The 22,911-nt window shown below is 39.2% G+C and overlaps 1 protein-coding gene and 1 non-coding gene across 2 annotated transcripts; one reads left to right on the top strand and one right to left on the bottom strand.

Moving 5' to 3' along the window:
- Positions 1–990: 990 nt before the first annotated feature.
- On the bottom strand, positions 991–5,829 carry LOC110929139 (VIN3-like protein 2). The gene is made up of 4 exons (XM_022172260.2): positions 5,481–5,829; positions 3,445–4,105; positions 2,552–2,847; positions 991–2,059 (listed from the first exon to the last, which is right to left on the bottom strand). Exons 1-4 carry the CDS (start codon positions 5,500–5,502, stop codon positions 1,146–1,148), a joined length of 1,893 nt encoding a protein of 630 aa, XP_022027952.1. The 5' UTR covers positions 5,503–5,829; the 3' UTR covers positions 991–1,145.
- A 16,737-nt stretch (positions 5,830–22,566) lies between these two features.
- On the top strand, positions 22,567–22,672 carry LOC118490891. Its single transcript, XR_004890116.1, has one exon. It is a non-coding gene; the product is annotated as a small nucleolar RNA R71 (small nucleolar RNA).
- The last annotated feature ends 239 nt before the right edge of the window (positions 22,673–22,911 follow it).

Below are 22,911 nucleotides of genomic sequence, written 5' to 3'. Positions count from 1 at the left end.
GTTAAAAGGTGAGGACAGTTAATCATGCATCATGTGGTGGCGTTGATAGCTAAAAGACAAAAGGGTATATGCACTAATCGGTCTTTGTCCCGATTGCTGAGTGTTATGTGTCTTATGTCCAAGGCTTGATGCAAAACTACTATCGAGCCGGGGGTCTCACTAGAAGCAACCTCTCTATTCCTACGGGGTAGAGGTAAGGCTGTCTACATCTTACTCTCCTCAGACCCTACATTTGCTTTGCTATCGATGAGATTTAGTGAGTATGATGATGATGTATAACAATTTTTGAAGGGCTCTATTTTAATAGATTAGATAGACGTAATAAATTCTCAAAAAAAAAAAAAAAAAAAAAAAAAAAAAAAAAAAAAAGAGATAGACGTAATAAAGGTTCACATGCAACAAACTTCTAAATGGACCGCTCATAGGAATGGTATAAAAGAATTAATTAAAAAATTATAAAAAGAAATAAGAGTGGAAGGAGGGCATGGTGATACCACACAATGTGTGCTGAAAGAGAAAAAGATGGTGGCCCTACTCCCTCTTCCACTATTTCTTTTAAAATATGTATCAACTTTTAAAATGTGTATAAAGTTTTAGTTTATTAGTATTATTATAAACTTATCATATTAATTTTTGTTCAATCATTTATGGACTTTTTTTTGTAAGTTTTATAGCAATTATTTAATTTTTGTATAAACGTGTCTAAAACTTTGATCACTTTAACATTTTTATAGAGATTTAACCTTTTTATATAAAATTTTCTAGAAAGGTTTTCGAACTTGAAAAACTAGCTTAAAAGACAACATAACTAGACCACATTCACAAATCCAGTGATAATCAATAGACGCGTTTATATACATATACATATACATATACATAGAGGTAAAATATGTATCGTGACAGAGAAAATCCGTCTTATATAATACTCAACACTCATTTTTGGTATGTAAGATATGTATCCGCCCACGAGTGACACTGATTCACATCACATTTTCAAAGAATGACACTAAAAGAAACCTTGGATCCGTCACATATAACCACCACAGTTATAAATAGTTATCGAATTTAAATGATTACAGTTTAAATCAAGAATATAAATAGTCATAAACAATCCAGATTAGACTTTCCTAACCTTGATTTGAAATTCAATGGAAAAGCTTTAGGCAAAGCCCTTTGGTAGAAGTAGAACATGTCTTGTTTGTAATCACATCAGAGAAAGTATCCATAAGCTGCTCTGCAAGTGAAGCTGGATCATCCATTAAAGTATCCACAAACACTTTGACTATTCTAACCTCCTGTTGACTTGCTCTCAAACTGTACCAAGTCAGGAACTTTTTCCTAAATCCAGTATCTACATGCCCTTCACATTCCAACCATCTTATCACTTTCACATAGTACCTGAAATCCCGATCGTCTGACTCGTTCGGTTCATCCTCAGACCCGTGGTGTTCAACATTCTTTTTTGATGATTTTGATCGCGTTTTTCTTGGCAAGATTGAATCTTTTACGCTTTCCGTCTTGCAGGGGGTGTTTGGTAATTTAGCAGAAGTAGTGGGGGCAAAAGGGTCAAAATCTTTTTCATTGTTTTCATCATTTATTGAACTTTTCTTGATGATGTTTACAACATCAGTGTCTGTAACAACCTCTTTGTCCTTCTGGTTATTAACAATATTGTTGTTTTCATCTTCGACCGAAGAGGGATTCGACAGGCTGCTAGAGTTCGTTAACGGGCTTTTTTCGTCATCGTTCGTCGTTTGAAACGGCATTTCTTTGCTTCCGAGTTCACACGTGTTTTCAAAGTGAACAACTTTTAGAACATATTGTGTCAATGGAGTTAAACCCGAGAGTAAGAACGTCGTACAGCTTGGTGCAAACAATGTGCACGTCGGTTTTGTAGGGTAATCTGTTTCTTCGGATTTTCGATGCCACATTATGTATCTATGTGTCTTTGCGTTATCAGTAACGGGTTGATCTCGAGAACCCAAAATCACGGAAACCGATGTGGGAAAAACGTTTCCGAACTTGACAGTTGGTGTTAAGAGGTTGGGATCTGCTGCATCTGCAGACTTCTTTTTTTATTAGCACGGTTTAAACATGCAAATGAGCAAATCAATGGATTGGGTAACAGGTCAAATAGGTCAATTTGACGATTTCTGTACATGTCAAAAGTCAAACCGGGTCGGATTGGGTGAGTTGACCTTAAAATCTTTGCCAAACAAGTTATATTTGTAATCTTTGTCAAACATATTTACATAAAGTTTAATAATTTAATCATCGTATGAAGTCAAACGGGTCAGGTTGGGTGAGTTGACCTTCAAAGTCAACTTTTATGAAAACTGATTTTTTTTTATGTTGAGACTGAAGATATGATGAGATTAATAACATATATACCATAAACATGAAAAGTTTGAGTGGATTATGTAGACAATAAATATTATAATCCATATCAAGCTTGACAATGATGCAACTAGTTTGACCTCAAAAGTCAAACTCTGTCTCTTTTGTAACAAAAATATCTAAATAAAATTAAAAGAGGGAGAGAGAAATATACCACTCAAGGTCATGTTGGAGAGTACTGAATCAACGGATTCGACTGCGAAAGCACATAACTTTTGAATCTCTTGACCTGAAGAGAGCCTGTTGACTATACCCCTGGCCCGTTTGACTGGCAAACCAGTCAACGGGCCCACATCTGCTTCGAGTTTCTCCATCGCTTCATTAACAATATCATGAAGCTTTTGGTACTTAACGGTCCCAACTAAGAGCTTTTGACTTAAAGAAACACGATAACACAAGATGTCAACCCGCCTAGTGTCCCTTGCTATCGTAATTTGCTTTCTCCAACATCTGCATATGCTTAGAGTTTTAGAAAATACACAAATTTGGTAACCATTCTAAAAGTTCAAATGGATCAATTCTAAAAGTTCAGCTTAAAGGGAACAAGTCAAACTTGTTCAAAGTCAACCAAAGACTATTTTAGCTCATAAAATCATTGTATTCAAAGACCTAGATTATTACTGAAAAAATATTGTTTTTTGTTTTTTTTTTTTTTTTTTGTAACACCTTTGAGTATTAAGGCTAACTGCCGTTAACTTTTCTGTTAAATCAGTGTAAAATGACTAAAATACCCTTATATAATTTTCTGTTAGTACTCAAAGATGTTATTTTCAATAAACCACAAGGACTATCTGTGTAATTAACTCTCTCTCTCTCTCTCTCTCTCTCTATATATATATATATATATATATAATGTACAAAAAACATGTTTGTAAGAGCATTCACATCCATTCCACCAAATTGTGTGAGTGGAGTTTTTATAAGTCGTCAGATGACCCGTTTCAACTCTTACCCGTTTACCAACTTGCTTGACCCGCCCATTTTGCCACTATGCACTACCAATCTAGAAGCGAAGCTAAAATAGAAAAAACACGAAAAGAGAATTACCCAAGTAGATCATTCACTTTACTGCAAGATACACAATGAAAGCTCCCATCAAGTCCTCTATTCCTCCCATCTTTCGGAATCCCCGATTTTTCATGTTTTAACGCACATTCAAGATGACACGTCATCCCACAACAATCCCCAACAAACGGTGGATCCGAATTGCAAATCAACCATAAACTCGGGTCCTTATTATCATCATACTGACGACATATACAACACGAACACCTTTTACAAAACACTTCATCTCGACTTAACTTGGCTCTACAAGCCGAATTCTTGCAAAACTTAACATTATCATCCTCTAAATCGACGTAATTATTATCCGACGTAACATTTAAACGATTAGGCTGGTCGGATTTCCTGTGTCTTTTCGCAGATCTTTGAGGATCGCTTTCTGATGATTCAAGATTCACTGTAAGATCATCTTGTGATCTTTTTTCGGAAACTATTTTTAAAAGATGTTCGATGATTTTTAATTTTGTTAATCCGGTATATTTTCTTTCTTTTCCCATTTCTGCACAGAGGATTTGAAGAATTTCTTGTCGGCTCCACGATTGTAGGAGCTCCGGTGCACCGTGCGACCATTCGGATACTTCGTACACGATTTCTCGTTTTTCTTCCATACTTAATTTACTGCACTTTGATGGATCAAGCACAAACCCTGATTTAAAAAAAAAAGTGTAACAGATGAAGATTTAACTCAAGAGTATTATAAAGTTGACCATAAATGTAAAATAATTTTGTTATCTGTGTAAGTGTCTCAGGAAACCACAATGAATCAAACTTTCTATAGACTATTAAACATAATAAATGGTGATAATATTAATTATTATGTCTATGCCAGTTGTATTATTCATTGCAAAAGTTCATATACTCTAATGAATATTTATATATTAAATTAAATTATATTAATAAATAAAGAAATGTTGCAGCCAAGCATAAACCTAAATAGTTGACTTAAAGCTGATAAAGACAGCCTAACCAAAGTTACCATCCATTGGACTCTCACAAAGAAACAGAGTTGTGTATAATCATTTTAATCCAAAACAGTAATATTTATATTACATTTTTTAATTTCAGAAGAGGATGACGGCACAGTTTGTTGCTCATCTACATGCTATTCTTACGTAATTTGCCATGTTGATTGGAATGAAATTTTCTATTCAAAGTAAAAAAAATAAAAATAAAAAAAAAATACACAAAATAGGAGGTCAACAAAATATCATGAACCCAGACATCTCTAAATGGCGGTTTGGATGGAGTTTGGAACGCGATTCTTGCGGTTAAAATATCATAATCAGAAAACGGGTCGATTAGATACATACACAGATACACAACTAAATCTACATTTACCTCATGAGGAAATTTCTTAAACAACCTTTTTACATGTTTCATCAAAACTGATTATTATAATAATAATAATAATAATAATAATAATAATAATAATAATAATAAAAAGAAACATAATCATAGGCCAAAAATGATCAACTAATGACCCTCATCAACCAAGATCAAGAATACAACTGTAACCACTTATAAAACCAACTTCAAGTCTACAATACAACATAGACTAAAAGTGAATATAATCCTGTACAGATGAACATATACATATACATATATGTATACATACACATGGGACATGTATATCTATATATTTTCTGCAAGTACTGATGAAACCTGTTGAATTCAAGCTTTATTGTGAATCTTGAATCTGTTGGTGAAAAATATATAGTCCGTACACAGGACCAATAATTTCTGTGAATTATTATTAGCTGGCAGGTGATGTGAATCACGAGGACATAAAAAACAAACATGCAGTATTAATATTAACATATCAAAGGCAGATCCGATAAAAAAGGTGATTTTTCTTTTGTAATTTCTTCACATACACATCAACAAAAAACCAATCTTTTTCACTTCAGATGATGAAAAAATCAAATCTTTATTACAATACGTTTAACAACAATCAAACCCCAGAAGAACAATTGAAGGAATCGAAAACCCCATCAAGAAAAATTGACTGATTGATTGATTACCTTCAAAAGAGCAAGAATCCATGATGGGGGCAGTGGTGTTCGTCAAGAAAAGGAACCCATCACCGCATTATTATTATTATTATATGACGTTGAAGAAAGAGAGATTATTGGGGAGAAGTGTGAAAGAAGAGATGGGGTGATGGGAATTGTGCTGCAAGTAGGAAGGAATCCATGAATTGGGTGCGTATTGTAGTACCTGATTCAAGCTGAAATAAAGTGTGTGCTTGTGTGAGAGAGAGAGAGAGAGAGGGGTGGGGGAGAGAGAGAGGGATTCGATGACAGAAAAGTAATCCAAATAAATTTGAGGGAGAGTATTGGTTGGGGGGTGTGATAAAATTCGGGTTTGTGTAGGTTGCAAACTAATCGAATACGAATATATGTTTAGGCTGGATGGTGTGGTATAAATCCCTTAAGGTTTTTATCACGTCACGTCAGATCCATCTAGGCGTCACATTATATGGGCGGTTTTAAAGCCACTCTCTTTAACTTGTATGGTGTGGTATAAAGTCCCATATTAAACAAAATAAAAAAAAGATTTTATTGGTTGAAAACAGATGGGGCCCACCTGCACACCCTTTTTGGCTCGTTATCACTATGGCGGACAAGGGGTAGCGCCCCCCTTTTAACAAGCAGGGAGTGGTTGATGGCGCCCCAGGGCGCTATAGATGTTGATGTGGCGGGGTGGCGCTAAGTCACAACCCCTGGCCTTATAAACTATTCATAAACATGTATCGAATCAGATTTTATGTATATGTTCGTTTGTTAAGGAAATGAATTTATTTATGTTTGTTTGTTAATTTTCGGCAATGAATGATGATGAACACAGATGAGCACAAACTAATGTTTATGAACACATATGGAAACAAACGAGCAACAAGCGTTTATGAACAGAATATGTAATACACTGACACTTATTAAATATTTTATTTGTTGGAATTTTGAAGTATTTAAATAAAATATAAAAACGAAAAACACTAATGAACTATCGAACACGTTACCAAACATTCACAAACACAAATGAACGAACACGGCCTCTGTTCATATTCGGTCATTTAACTAAATGAGCGAAATTTCTTGTTCGTGTAAACGAACACAAACGGACTTCTCGTTGAACCTTTCACGAACTGTTCACCGAACATTTGCTTCATTTGCAGCCCTAAACGGTGTCGGGTTTGGAACCAGTATTGATAATATCAGTCTTATATTTAGTTGTGTTACTAATATATCTTTACTCGGTTTAATACATGTTTGGTATCTGATTGTTAATTACTTGTTGGTGATCTGGTATATTGGATAATTAATTAACTTTATCAACCAAGAAGATTAGAAATATAAAAAGCTGAAAGGTTAGTGAAATAGTATATTAATCTATTAGTTAAGGAAAAAACTAAAAAGTGTTTATGCATGTAAATGCAAACATTTAGGCCCATAGACCGAGCTCAATGTTTACGGGATTTAAAACCTTGAGCTATATATATCTAATGTATATGTTTTGTTGAGAACTTGCTTACAAATGAATCAAAATATTCTTCACTTTATGTAAGTTTCTCTTACTAGACAAATATACGTTCACTAACCAAACCGTATAACCAAATAAGTCATGATACACTAAATAATCAAAAGTACTAACTAGCACCTCTTAGTAATCTAAAAATCTCACTACCAGTACGCTATCTTGGCTAATCAATCTTAGTGTCATATGAAAACAAACTCCTTATATTAGGCCCTAAAAGTGTGAGACTGACGCACCAAATATACGTAACGGGCTATGGTAGCGAACTGGGCCTTACCGGGTTAGTTTCTATTAGGAATTGGACCTTTAATAGGTCATTGGGTCTTGCCTAAGGCCATGTGGTCCAGGCAAGCCCAAGGGGAGCCCATGTTGGGAAGTGAGCTTGTCTAGGGTATGTAAACTGATTTATGTCTCATAAATCAGGTTGAACACTTTAGAGAAAAACCCTAGATCAGAGAAACAGAGAGGTGGAAGAAGTTGTACCAGACGGTTTTGCTTTTGAGTAATAGAATCGTGTGCAAGTTTGAAAGTGATTCGGTGTTGTTCTTATTTTACTGTTTTTCTTGAATCACACCAAGTTTGGATTTCGCCCATCTTTGGTGTTTGTTTGATATCATTGAAATATCCAAGTATTTGGGACTTACAAGTGGTATCAGAGCCTTCAGAACTGCATTCGAATGCTACTGTTGATTCAAATGACTCTTTATGTGTTGAACATAATTTTTATGTTTAGAACTTTGTTCAATCTATGCTTGCTGAGATTAAGAGTGTTTCACTGTTTCTCATTGTGACAACCCTCAAAATCCTATGTATTCTGTACAATTTATTATTGATAATTAAAGTGTTTGACGACTGTGTGGAATTACTTAACTGCTTTCTGATATCTGTGTTATGCTTACACGCATTTGTTAATATACTAATAGTGTACAGAAAGGTCACTAAATAGTCCGTTCTATTTTCCCAAGTGTTAGAAAGTAAAAAACGTTACAAAATATATAAATAGGACGCCTTACGAATTAATTAAGCACTTTAACGGAACAGTATCTAACCGAACAACCGGACATTACCCGGGACACCAAATATTTGTCAAATACATTGTTTTATTATTTTTGACTAGTCATGATCCCCGTATACCATAACACCCCCCTAAATATCAACATACTAATATATGTAACTATATACTTTACAACCTAACTAACCTTTACCAATTAGTTACAAAATTTGCAACCAACCCCCCCCCCTAACCGAATCGGTCACAAGAGGACCCACAAGATCCACACCGTGACCATACTTCCTAGATCTCTTAGTATATTTTATTAGATATTATTTGATGTCTTGCTTAAGAATATGAACAAAATATATGGTGTAAGATTATAAGTACCTTTGCAAGATCACCATGATTCTATTAGATCTCCTCATATATTTTGTTTAGATTTTATTTGATTGTTGCTTGATCTAGTGGGCAAGATATTAGATATGAAGATCTTTAAGTATGGTGTGTATCTCATTCCATCATCTCATATCTTTCAACTAGATCACACCATCTCCTTCAACTCTCCCTCTCTCCTCTCGGCCACCCACAACCGGCCACCATACACCACCCACACACCACCCATTTTCTTGCAACTTCAATCCAATCCAAGGTGATAGCAAGGTGCTAGGAGGTGAAGTAGGAAGCCCGGTGTGCTTGGAACTCGAAGGACCTCTCTTGTGTGCTATTATCCTCCACATTTCTGACTTGTTTCTTCCCTAGCCTTGTGCTAGTAGTAAGACACTCTAACACTCTTGATCTACATATTTATGATGGTTAATAGATGATTAATGGTTAAAAACTTATGAAACTTTAAAAGAACTTACATTAGTCTTGGATAAAAGATGAATAAGATGAATAAAGGGAAGATAGGTGTGTAACTCATGTAGATCTTGTGTGATTATGATGATTGGTGGATTATTTGATGTTTTGCTGATTATTATTGATGTGTGATGTTGTTGTGGTCACTAAACATAATTAACGGGATCAACCGAACACAAACTAGTAAACTAGAGACCAAAAACAGCAATCTGTCCATACTTTACAGCCAACTTCAGTTGGTTGTAAACAAGTCATAAACTTAACGAAAAACCGATATTTTGAATCTAAAATATGTTATTATGAAATACGGTTCTAATGGCACCAGAATCGTAATTTTTGGACTCCGTTTGCTATTTTTAAAGTCTTAATTTGTAACAGCAACTTAAGCTGAATTTTGACAGCAATAAATGGGTGGCATACTTTCAGTCATAACCTGAGTTTTGTGATGAATCGGACCATGAAATTTGTACAGTAGATGACAACCGACGCATTTGTAATTACCCCATTGGAATTTCTTAAATCGGACACTCGATGAATTTTTAATAAATTGTTCCGTGGACTGTGGTCAGAAATACACAAATCTGAGTTCAGTCCGGAACATGAATTTTTATAAAATATTGGTAATTAACCGGACCCCGATATTTTTACACAATAAAATATGGAACGTTTAAGACCTCCTGTAAAAATTTGGGAATTTTTGGAATAAGTTAACTATTTTATTGAAATGTCCGAAAACAGCCTGGTTTTGAGTATTAATGCTGAATTGATATAAGCTGTGACTTGCGTGTCTAAATGTCGAGTATGCTATCTGTGAATGATCTAACATGTTATATGTGTTACGTTCACTATTGTATGTATGCTTATGAGTGGGGAATGGATGGGAAATATATATATATACGGGCATAAACAGTTAAAGTAATGCATGCTATGTGATAGATACGTGTAGGAACTTTGTGCTCTATTTATAAGACACTAAATGACTAACTGTAAATCATACTAGGACGTGATTGACCGACCTTGACTGTTAGCGATATTTGAGAATCTAACCGAGCAAACCGAGGTGAGTTCACACTTTTCTACAAAGCATGGTAATTTCCCGGTGGGAATGGGAATGGGTACAGGAATAGGGATTCCTCGTCCTTTGGGACGCGTTCAGGAATGTGAATTCCTCGTCCTTGAGACGTGTTCAGGAATGTAAATTCCTCGTCCTGTTGGGACGTATTAGACTTACTGGACTAGAACTCTATCAGCGAAGTCCCTCCCTTTTTGTATCGACTTAATCGCCGAGGCTATGGCGAGCGGGTCATTAGTTAATAGCGTTATTAGGTTTAACAAACCTCACACCGTGCCAGTCGGACGGGCGTGTACTAATGGACTATGGCACGTTGGTGGTGATAGAACACCGACGCTAGGGCACAATTTATTTTTGTTAGTAGTCGATATGATAAACGAGTCTGGTAGTTTAAAATACTGGGGTAGCTCCCCACGGCCAAAGAGCCGGGCTGGATAGCCAGGGAAGGTGGACATGGGATGGTTAACAAATAAACGTTTTCGAACTATAGGGTAACCCCCACGGCTGGATAGCCGAATGAGATTAAACTATGTTTTTGGAAACAACTCTAAAATGGACAACCAACCGTGAACTCACTCAACTTTGTTGTTGACTCGTTATTACATGCTTTGCAGGTCATTAGATGCTATGGAGCTTGCATATGGAGGTGGTCTTTGTGGGATGCGAACTGACATGTCCCGTACTTAATGAATAAACTTTATGAACTTATTAAACCTACGTTTTGGACTTTAAACTTATGAACTGCGAACTTATGTTTGAACTATATGTTTTACGCTTCCGCTATTAACCTAAAATCGGTTTACTTCCTATTGGTCACCAATCGTATTATGTTTGGTTTTATTTACTTGATTATGTGGTTCAATATGATTGGTGGCTCGATCCTGGTCACGTCACGCCTCCAAGCGGTGGTACTCCGCATGGTGGATTTTGGGGGTGTGACAGATTGGTATCAGAGCCATTGGTTATAGTGAACTTGGTTTTAAAAAGGGAAAAGATTTTTGATAAAACCAGACTATAACCTGTACAGTGCTCAACGATCCACAACGACGCTTCACTCCACGTGCAAGACTCGACACAATAGGTGGTATGATATATGTTATATTGTCGGTTAGATAGCTCACACTGTGCATTGGATAATGTGATAATTGCTATTTGAACCTTGTGTGCTTACTCTCTACTGTCGTCCCACACTTATGCACTTTCGCGACACTTCCTCACTTACGTTGCTTCATTATGAAGATCATGAGCGGACACGGAGGACGTATCAACCTCACTCAAGCCCAGTTGACGGCCTTGATCAACGAACGAGTTGCAGAGGCACTCGCAGTTGTTCCTGCAGGAGGTATAACCTGCTACTTCAACCCATCTTAGGACGTTTAGATCCCACCTTCGCGAATCAACCCTCGTGCTTAACCTTGTCTTTTATTCTCGCACCACAGGTCAACATGCTCAGCCTCCTGTGTGCACATTCAAAACCTTCATGGATTGCCGACCTAGCACTTTCAGCGGCACAGAAGGAGCTGTAGGCCTTCTTCACTGGTTTGAGAAGCTCGAGTCTGTTTTCGAGATGTGTGAATGCCTTGAAGATCGCAGGGTGAAGTATGCTACTGGAACACTCGAGGGTGCTGCGTTAACCTGGTGGAAAGCACAGGTTCAACTGCTTGGGTTGGCGGTTGCTAATGCCATCCCGTGGAACGATTTCAAAGAACTGATTAGAGAAGAGTACTGCAGTCGTGACGACATCCACAAGCTGGAAGTGGAATTTTTCAATCTGAAGATGACGGGGTCTGAGATCGAGGCATACACGAAGAGGTCGAACGAGCTGGCCATCCTGTGTCCTACTATGGTGGACCCTCCCTACAAACGCATTGAGCTGTACCTTAAGGGCTTGGCACCAGAAATTCAAAGCCACGTAACCTCAGCTAACCTTGGCACTATACAGCAAGTCGTCAAGTTGGCTCATCGCCTCACTGATCAGGCAGTTGAGCAGAACAGGCTGCCAAAGCGTATTAGCCCCACTACTTCTGATGCTCCCAACGACAATAAGCGCAAGTGGGATGGAAATCTGGGCAAGGGTTCCGCTTCAGCTCAATCTCAGCAGCGGAAGACAGATGAGTACAGGAGCCCCAGTCAGTAGTCTTCTGGGAATCAAGGTCAGGGTGGATACAAGGGAAATCACCCCAAATGTAATCGCTGTAACTTGCACCACAGTGGGCCATGTGGTAAGGGCAACTGTCATCGATGCAACAAGCCTGGTCACATGGCTAAGGACTGCAGGAGTCAGCATCCAGCGAATCAGAACCGGCAGCAACAGCAAGCCCCACCCAATCAACGCCAGCAGCGGCAACAACAGGGTAACAACAAAGGATGCTTTCAATGTGGCACTGAAGGCCACTTTAAGAGGAACTGCCCCCAGCTGAACCAAAACCAGAACAATAACCAAAGAAACGGGAACCACAATGGAAACAACAACGGAGGCAACAATGAAGGTAACAATAATGGAAATGGCGCCCAAGGTCGTGTGTTCGTGATTGGTCAGAGAGAAGCAAGGAACGATCCCAACGTTGTGATGGGTAAGTTTCTTCTGGACGACTTCTTTGTTATTGTTTTGTTCGATTCGGGTGCCGATACTAGTTATGTGTCCGTAAAAGTTAGCCAAATGCTTAAGCGCACTCCAACACTTCTGAACACCAAACACACGGTAGAACTAGCTAACGGTAAAAGTCTTGAAGCCACACACGTAGTTAAAGGTTGTAACCTCGTATTAGCTGGTCAGACTTTCTCTATCGATCTTATTCCTATCACACTGGGTAGTTTCGACATTGTTATTGGGATGGATTGGCTATCTCATCATCGAGCGGAGATTGTTTGTAAGGAGAAAATCGTCCGCATTCCTCGTTCTGGTAAAGAACCTCTCATGATTCGTGGAGACAAGAGTGGTGCTGTCGAAGGCACCATCTCTTTCCTTAAGGCCCAGAAGTGTTTGCGAAAGGGCCACACAGTCATTCTAGCACTCGTTATTGACACATCAACGGAAGAGAAGAGAATTGAAGACATCCCTATTGTGCGTGATTTTCCCGAGGTATTTCCTGAGGAATTACCTGGTCTTCCGCCTCATCGCCAAGTTGAGTTTCAAATCGAGCTAGCTCCTGGAGCAGCACCAGTAGCTCGAGCACCATATCGTCTAGCTCCATCAGAACTTGAAGAACTGTCCACACAACTACAAGACCTCTTGGAAAAGGGTTTTATACGTCCTAGCTCTTCGCCCTGGGGAGCTCCAGTCTTGTTCGTAAAGAAGAAAGATGGTACTTTCAGAATGTGTATTAACTATCGCGAGCTTAACAAGGTGACTGTGAAGAATCGTTATCCTCTTCCACGTATTGACGACTTGTTCGACCAGTTGCAAGGGTCGAGCTATTACTCCAAGATTGAATTGAGATCGGGATACCATCAGCTGAGAGTCCGAGATGAGGACGTCTCCAAAACAGCATTCAGAACTCGTTACGGCCATTACGAGTTTCTGGTTATGCCATTCGGGCTGACGAATGCACCAGCGGTCTTCATGGATCTCATGAACCGAGTATACAGGATAAGTTCGTTATTGTGTTCATCGACGATATCCTGATCTATTCTAAGAGTCAGGAGGAACACGAGCAGCATCTACGACTTATGCTGGAACTTCTTCGAAAAGAGCAGTTGTATGCCAAGTTTTCAAAATGTGACTTCTGGCTTCGTGAAGTCCACTTTCTAGGCCATGTGGTAAACAAGGATGGAATTCATGTGGATCCATCTAAGGTTGAATCGATCAAAAATTGGCCTGCACCCCGCACACCAACAGAGATCCGCCAATTCTTAGGTTTGGCAGGATATTACAGAAGGTTTATCAAAGATTTCTCCAAGATTGCGCAACCTCTCACTTCACTGACTCAGAAGGATGACACCTATCGTTGGGGTGATGCACAGGAGTCCGCATTTCAGCACTTGAAGGATAGACTTTGTAGCGCGCCTATCCTCTCATTGCCTGAAGGCACAGACAATTTTGTGGTTTACTGCGATGCTTCCATCCAAGGACTTGGTTGCGTGTTGATGCAACGTGACAAGGTCATTGCCTACGCATCACGTCAACTTAAAGTTCACGAAAGGAACTACACTACCCATGATCTGGAATTGGGAGCAGTTGTTTTCGCGCTTAAGATATGGAGACATTACCTGTACGGTACCAAGTGCACCATTTACACCGATCACAGGAGTCTCGAGCATATCTTCAAACAAAAGGAATTGAATATGCGACAACGCCGATGGGTCGAGCTCTTGAACGATTATGAATGCGCAATCAAGTATCATCCGTGCAAAGCCAATGTTGTGGCCGACGCCCTCAGTCGAAAGGAAACTATACCTAGGCGGGTACGTGCGTTACAGCTTACCATCCAATCTAACATTCCCGCTCAGATTCGCGGTGCTCAGGTTGAAGCATTGAAGGCAGAGAACATCAGAGTTGAGTCCCTAAGAGGATCGAGGCAACGGCTAGAACAAAAAGAAAACGACGCCTACTATGTTAACGGACGCATCTTGGTTCCACTGTATGGAGACTTGCGCGAGCTTGTGATGGATGAAGCGCATAAGTCTCGTTACTCAGTACATCCTGGTTCGGACAAGATGTACCATGATCTCAAGACTACATACTGGTGGCCTGGTATGAAAGCCAGCATAGCAACCTACGTCGGTAAATGTTTAACTTGTGCGAGAGTCAAGGTCGAATACCAGAAACCATCAGGCCCACTCCAACAACCAGAGATACCTAAATGGAAGTGGGAGCAAATTTCCATGGATTTCGTTACTAGCCTGCCCAGGTCTCAACGCGGAAATGATACCATTTGGGTGATCGTAGATCGATTGACCAAGTCTGCACATTTTCTGCCTATCAAAGAAACGAATAAGTTTTCTACTCTAGCAGACATCTACTCAAAAGAAGTGGTATCAAGGCACGGAGTGCCAATCTCCATCATTTCTGATCGTGACGCTCGTTTTACCTCTGAACTGTGGCAAGCTATGCATAAGTCTTTTGGCTCACGTTTAGATATGAGCACCGCTTATCATCCACAGACAGATGGGCAATCTGAACGCACCATCCAGACTCTTGAAGACATGCTTAGGGCATGCGTAATCGACTTCGGCAATGGCTGGGAAAAGCATCTCCCGTTAGTGGAGTTTTCATATAACAACAGCTACCACACCAGCATCCAAGCTGCTCCGTTCGAGGCATTGTACGGACGTAAATGCCGATCACCTCTCTGTTGGGCAGAAGTTGGTGACAGTCAAATCACTGGTCCAGAACTTGTGGTAGATACAACCGAGAAGATTGCTCAGATACGACAACGCATGGCGGCAGCTCGTGACCGTCAGAAAAGCTACGCCAATAAGCGAAGAAAGCCACTCGAGTTCCAGGTTGGGGATCGAGTGCTGCTCAAAGTCTCACCTTGGAAAGGTGTAGTCCGATTTGGCAAACGGGGCAAGCTCAACCCGCGATACGTTGGACCCTTCGAAATCACCGAGAGAATTGGCAAGGTCGCCTACAGGTTAAATCTACCCGAAGAACTCAGTGGAGTTCACAACGTATTCCATGTGTCGAATCTGAAGAAGTGTTTGTCAGATGAGACCCTCATAGTTCCTCTCAAAGAGCTCACAATCGACGACAAGCTGTGATTCGTTGAGGAACCAGTAGAGATTACGGATCAAGACGTTAAGATTCTCAAGCACACTAGAATACCTCTGGTCCGAGTTCGTTGGAATGCTCGTCGTGGCCCAGAGTATACCTGGGAACGAGAAGACCAAATGAAACTCAAGTACCCCCAGCTGTTTAAGAAAAACGCAACCACTACTGAGGCTGAAGCTACTGCAGAATTTCGGGACGAAATTCCCAAATCAACGGGGGGTTGATGTGACACCCCAGGAAAACCAGGAAAACAACGCAACTTAACTAGCTTTCTCAGTAACTACGCGCTAAATTTCGGGACGAAATTCTCTTAACAGGGGGAGAATGTGACAACCCTCAAAATCCTATGTATTCCGTACAATTTATTATTGATAATTAAAGTGTTTGACGACTGTGTGGAATTACTTAACTGCTTTCTGATATCTGTGTTATGCTTACACGCATTTGTTAATATACTAATAGTGTACAGAAAGGTCACTAAATAGTCCGTTATATTTTCCCAAGTGTTAGAAAGTAAAAAATGTTACAAAATATATAAATAGGACGCCTTACGAATTAATTAAGCACTTTAACGGAACAGTATCTAACCGAACAACCGGACATTACCCGGGACACCAAATATTTGTCAAATACATTGGTTTATTATTTTTGACTAGTCATGATCCCCGTATACCATAACACCCCCTAAATATCAACATACTAATATATGTAAGTATATACTTGACAACCTAACTAACCTTTACCAATTAGTTACAAAATTTGCAACCAACCCCCCCCCCTAACCGAATCGGTCACAAGAGGACCCACAAGATCCACACCATGACCATACTTCCTAGATCTCTTAGTATATTTTATTAGATATTATTTGATGTCTTCCTTAAGAATATGAACAAAATATATGGTGTAAGATTATAAGTACCTTTGCAAGATCACCATGATTCTATTAGATCTCCTCATATATTTTGTTTAGATTTTATTTGATTGTTGCTTGATTTAGTGGGCAAGATATTAGATATGAAGATCTTGAAGTATGGTGTGTATCTCATTCCATCATCTCATATCTTTCAACTAGATCACACCATCTCCTTCAACTCTCCCTCTCTCCTCTCGGCCACCCACAACCGGCCACCATACACCACCCACACACCACCCATTTTCTTGCAACTTCAATCCAATCCAAGGTGATAGCAAGGTGCTAGGAGGTGAAGTAGGAAGCCCGGTGTGCTTGGAACTCGAAGGACCTCTCTTGTGTGCTATTATCCTCCACATTTCCGACTTGTTTCTTCCCTAGCCTTGTGCTAGTAGTAAGACACTCTAACACTCTTGATCTACATATTTATGATGGTTAATAGATGATTAATGGTTAAAAACTTATGAAACTCTAAAAGAACTTACATTAGTCTTGGATAAAAGATGAATAAGATGAATAAAGGGAAGATAGGTGTGTAACTCATGTAGATCTTGTGTGATTATGATTATTGGTGGATTATTTGATGTTTTGCTGATTATTATTGATGTGTGATGTTGTTGTGGTCACTAAACATAATTAACGGGAATAACCGAACACAAACTAGTAAGCTAGAGACCAAAAACAGCAATCTGTCCATACTTTACAGCCAACTTCAGTTGGCTGTAAACAGGTCATAAACTTAACGAAAAACTGATATTTTGAATCTAAAATATGTTATTATGAAATACGGTTCTAATGGCACCGGAATCGTAATTTTTGGACTCCGTTTGCTATTTTTAAAGTGTTAATTTGTAACAGCAACTTAAGCTGAATTTTGACAGCAATAAATGGGTGGCATACTTTCAGTCATAACCTGAGTTTTGTGATGAATCGGACCATGAAATTTGTACAGTAGATGACAACCGATGCATTTGTATTTACCCCACTGGAATTTCATAAATCGGACACTCGATGAATTTTTAATAAATTGTTCCGTGGACTGTGGTCAGAAATACACAAATCTGAGTTCAGTCCGGAACATGAATTTTTTTAAAATATTGGTAATTAACCGGACCCCGATATTTTTACACAATAAGATATGGAACGTTTAAGACCTCCTATAAAAATTTGGGAATTTTTGGAATAAGTTAACTATTTTATTGAAATGTCCGAAAACAGCCTGGTTTTGAATATTAATGCTGAATTGATATAAGCTGTGACTTGCATGTCTAAATATCGAGTATGCTATCTGTGAATGATTTAACATGTTATATGTGTTACGTGCACTATCGTATGTATGCTTATGAGTGGGGAATGGATGGGAAATATATATATATACGGGCATAAACAGTTAAAGTAATGCATGCTATGTGATAGATACGTGTAGGAACTTTGTGCTCTATTTGTAAGACACTAAATGACTAACTGTAAATCATACTAGGACGTGATTGACCGACCTTGACTGTTAGCGATATTTGAGAATCTAACCGAGCAAACCGAGGTGAGTTCACACTTTTCTACAAAGCATGGTAATTTCCCGGTGGGAATGGGAATGGGTACAGGAATAGGGATTCCTCGTCCTTTGGGACGCGTTCAGGAATGTGAATTCCTCGTCCTGTTGGGACGTATTAGACTTACTGGACTAGAACTCTATCAGCGAAGTCCCTCCCTTTTTGTATCGACTTAATCGCCGAGGCTATGGCGAGCGGGTCATTAGTTAATAGCGCTATTAGGTTTAACAAACCTCACACCGTGCCAGTCGGACGGGCGTGTACTAATGGACTATGGCACGTCCGTGGTGATAGAACACCGACGCTAGGGCACAATTGATTTTTGTTAGTAGTCGATATGATAAACGAGTCTGGTAGTTTAAAATACTGGGGCAGCTCCCCACGGCCAAAGAGCCGGGCTGGATAGCCAGGGAAGGTGGACATGGGATGGTTAACAAATAAACGTTTTCGAACTATGGGGTAACCCCCACGGCTGGATAGCCGAATGAGATTAAACTATGTTTTTGGAAACAACTCTAAAATGGACAACCAACCGTGAACTCACTCAACTTTGTTGTTGACTCGTTATTACATGCTTTGCAGGTCATTAGATGCTATGGAGCTTGCATATGGAGGTGGTCGTTGTGGGATGCGAACTGACATGTCCCGTACTTAATGAATAAACTTTATGAACTTATTAAACCTACGTTTTGGACTTTAAACTTATGAACTGCGAACTTATGTTTGAACTATATGTTTTATGCTTCTGCTGTTAACCTAAAATCGGTTTACTTCCTATTGGTCACCAATCGTATTGTGTTTGGTTTTATTTACTTGATTATGTGGTTCAATATGATTGGTGGCTCGATCCTGGTCACGTCACGCCTTCAAGCGGTGGTACTCCGCATGGTGGATTTTGGGGGTGTGACACTAATGATGTTGCTAAAACTGAAAATCTAAATTATGTGGTTTCAAATTCTGATTGTCATGAAAATGTTTTACCAGATGAGACTGTTACATCATCTGATGCCTCAGAGTCCTCTGAAACTAATGTGGTTGAGAATGTTGTCTTGTCTGATTGTGTGAGTGACAGCAGGACAGTTGACAAAGAGGGATCACATGATATCTACACAAAGCCTGAAAATCAAACTGATAATTCAGAGGTGAAAGATAACTTCTCTGAGGTTTCTGGTGCATTATCTGATAAACCGGAACTCTTTGATTCTGTTAAACCTGTCGTGAAAGATAACCTTTTTGAGTTTTCTGAGGAATCACCTTCTGTTCCTGTCAAAGTTGAAGACTTACCTGAGAAAACGAACAAGGGTCATAGCAAGCAACAAGAGCCGAAACGAGCAAATAAAAGACAGAGGTATGAGAAGCCTGCTCATCAAGGAAAATTACGATCGCCCAAGTCATCTACGGGCAACAATAGTCTTCAAAAGGCTCGTGATTCAAAACCTGTTTTTCAAAAGTCTGACAATAAAGGCAAAAATGAAAAATATACCTTTAACTGTTCTGACAAGAAGCTTTGCAAGGTGAATCATAAATCTAAACAGGAAAGAAAGACGAAGAGTGGTGCTTAGAGCAACAAGACTTCTGCAAGCAGCAAATACAAGCACCCAAACTCATATTCGTCTGCAAAAGAAGTGCATAAGAATAAAGCACAGAATGTCTTTCCTATGAAAAGACACACTTGCTACAACTGTGGCATTGCGGGTCACATTGCTAGAAACTACACACATTGTCCTTATGTACCCTATTATGTTCAAAATCAGAGGGTTACACCTAAGGGTAACAATCATTCCAAGCCAATGAAGGTATCTTCACCTAAGACAATGAAGAATGTGAATCCCAAGGTTAAACCATCTGATGGGGATTGGAACACTGCTAAAAAACAAACGCAAGGTTGTTAAGGAACAAAAATCTGTTTCTAAAACGAATAAACCTGAAACAGCTAAAGTTGCTCAACCGAAGGCAACAAACACGTTTGTTAAGCCAAAACAAATTTGGAAACCTAAATGCAAAGCAGCAAATCACCAATCCTTGAAACGAAAGGGGACATGTGCTTAAAGGAAGTGTCTTATTTTGATGCTTTAGGAAATCCCAGGACCACGATGGCGTAGGTACCAATGTCTTACTAATCTCCTTATTTTTCAGGGACAACCAAGGAAGAGCTGTTGATAATCCTTGGAATGTTGATAGCGGTTGTTCCAGAGATATAACGGGTAACATCTCCCTGTTGCAAAAGTTTTATTTCCTTACAGTTGATATGATTCCTTTGGAGGAGATAAGGGAGGTAAGATAAGATCAGCGAAAAGGTACAATTTAAATTTCGTGTTTTAATTTTGATATTCATTAATCTTCAATCTAATGACGGAATGGTTAAGCAAAACCAACAAAAATATTTTCATTTTCTTTTGTTTATATCTTTATACATAAGTTTTCATTATTAGGTAAATTTGCACATAAAGTGTGATGCACAAATTTAGGGGGGAAGAGTATACATGCATTGTTTTAGGGGGAGAAAATGAGAAAAATACAAAAACATTTAAAAAACGAAAAAATACAAAAAGATTTTATTGCATCATTTGGGAAATGAAATAAATGTTCGTGCTAAAGGGCTTAACTGACACATGTAAGGTGCTATAGCTGAAAAGACTAGGATCTATTGTGATATGTCGATAGGATTAACGCTCAAAAGATAAAAGTTACCAAGTGATATAAACATAAAGAACTATGCATCATGTGGGTAACATACCATCAACATATGATTTTATGGTCTTAAATCTTGCATTGACAGATAGCCAAAGTCAGAGGTTTCGAGTCGTTATGTTGTTGAGTCATCCGGGGATATCATGGTTGTCCTTCTGTTGCATCCAGACTATATGCAGACCTAGGCACACTCAGGATATCTTAGAAGAGCTAAAAAGAGGCCAAAAACCTTAGTGTAAGACAAACTCAAATGAGGGAATTTCATGTGCTGATAAAAGCAAAATTCGTACCAAAAAGGTATTTGCCTAACCCTCGTGGGACATTTTAGTGGTCACTCTGTTGTACGAAAGTACTGACCTGTTCACCAATAGTCTAATGTTCTAGGATTACAAAGTCGGCCGGGAAAACAAATTCCCCAACCTTGACCAAGAGATTTTCTACGAAACCTTGAGGGTATTTTACCGACCTATCCGCAAGTTGGATGCTCATCCTTGTAGGATGTGGCTTCCCTAGTCCGAGTCGGTTGAACATAGAGGCAAGCATCAGATTAATGTTATCCTCTAGGTCGGCAAGTGCCATGCTTACTGGAGATCCTCAAATGGAGCAAGGAATGGTGAAGCTTCCGGGATCAATCTTCTTTTGTGGGAGTTTGTTGAGGAGTGCCGCCGAGCATTCTTCACTTAAGTTGACTTGTTGGATTAACTCAATCTTCCTTTTGTGGGTGAGAAAGTCTCTTATGAATTTGGAGTATTTTGGCATTTGTGTGATAACTTCCATGAAAGGGAGATTGATGTGAAGTTGTCTAAGTAAGCTTACAAACTTCGTTAATTGCTCGTCGATCTTTTGTCGTAGTAAACGACAAGGATAAGGGACCGGCGGTGATTTGGTTGGTTCGTTATTTTGGGGTTGAGTATTTTCTTGGTTTTTGGCAATGGGTGTGTTTGTGGTTTGTGTAGTGGTTTGGGTGGTGTTGGTTCATCATCGGGTCCTACCTTCTGGTTTCTTAAGTTGATAACGTTTACTTGGGCTTTTGGGTTTGGTTCGGTATTACTAGGCATGGCTCCTTGTGGTCTTTCGAAGAAATTTTAGGCGAGTTGGCTTACTTGTTTTTCAATATTTTGCATGCTAGCCCGTTGGTTCCTAATTTCGGCCTCGGTTTGTAGGAACCTTTCTGAATACCTTTTGTCGGATTTAGAGAAAAGACGAGTGATGAGATCCTCAAGTCTTTCTCTTCCCCCTTGTTGTGATTGGAAACCTTGTTTCTCATTTTGGGTTGTTGTTGAAAGTTAGATTGTTGATTTTGATTTTGTTGGTTATTACCTCCTGATTCCCGCCAGCTAAAGTTGGGGTGATTTCGCCACTCGGGGATGAAGGAGTTACTTGGGTCCCCTAGTGGTCGTGGACGGTTATTAAGGTAATTTACCACTTTCGTTTGATTTTCTAAATCTTTCATACAACTCCAGTTTTCATGGGGTCTGCCACATCCTTCACAAGCCATAACCAAAGCCGTTTTATGTAATTCAAGTTTCTTTATTTTTTAAGTTAAGGCTTCGATCTGGGCTTGCAAAGAAATGGTTTCGTCCATTTTATGGGTGCTCACGGATATGGATTTTGAACCCCTAGGAGTGTGCAATTGAAAAACTATTTTGAGCAATTTCTTCAATTTGATTATAAACTTCCTCGGGGCGCCGATCCCCAAGGAGTCCCCCGGAGTTGGAATCAAGGATTTATCTTGTGTGTGGTAAGAGTCCATTGTAGAAAATGGACACTTGTTGCTGACGTTCAAGACCATGATGTGGGCATTTACTTAATAACTCCGTGAACTTTTCCATGGCTCGTACAAAGATTCCCCGTCGTCTTGAGAGTAAGAATTAATCTCGATCATGAGTTTAGCGGTTTTGGTGGGAGGGAAGTATTTGTAGAGAAATTTTTGGGCAAGTTCATCCCAAATGTGCATGGACCCACTTGGGAGGGTGTTTAGCCAAGCTTTTGCTTGGTCTTTGAGGGAAAAGGGGAACATACGGAGCCGGATAGCATCTTTGGAGGCTCCGTTGATCCGAAAGGTGTCACATATTTCAAAAAAGTTGGTAATACGTAAATGGGGATCTTCATCGGGTAGGCCGTGAAAGG

The sequence above is a fragment of the Helianthus annuus genome, chromosome 3 (genome assembly GCF_002127325.2).
Source record: "Helianthus annuus cultivar XRQ/B chromosome 3, HanXRQr2.0-SUNRISE, whole genome shotgun sequence".
NCBI classification, from domain to species: Eukaryota; Viridiplantae; Streptophyta; class Magnoliopsida; order Asterales; family Asteraceae; genus Helianthus; species Helianthus annuus.
Note: the sequence above shows the minus strand (reverse complement) of the source record. Positions and strands in the feature narration are given on the sequence as shown.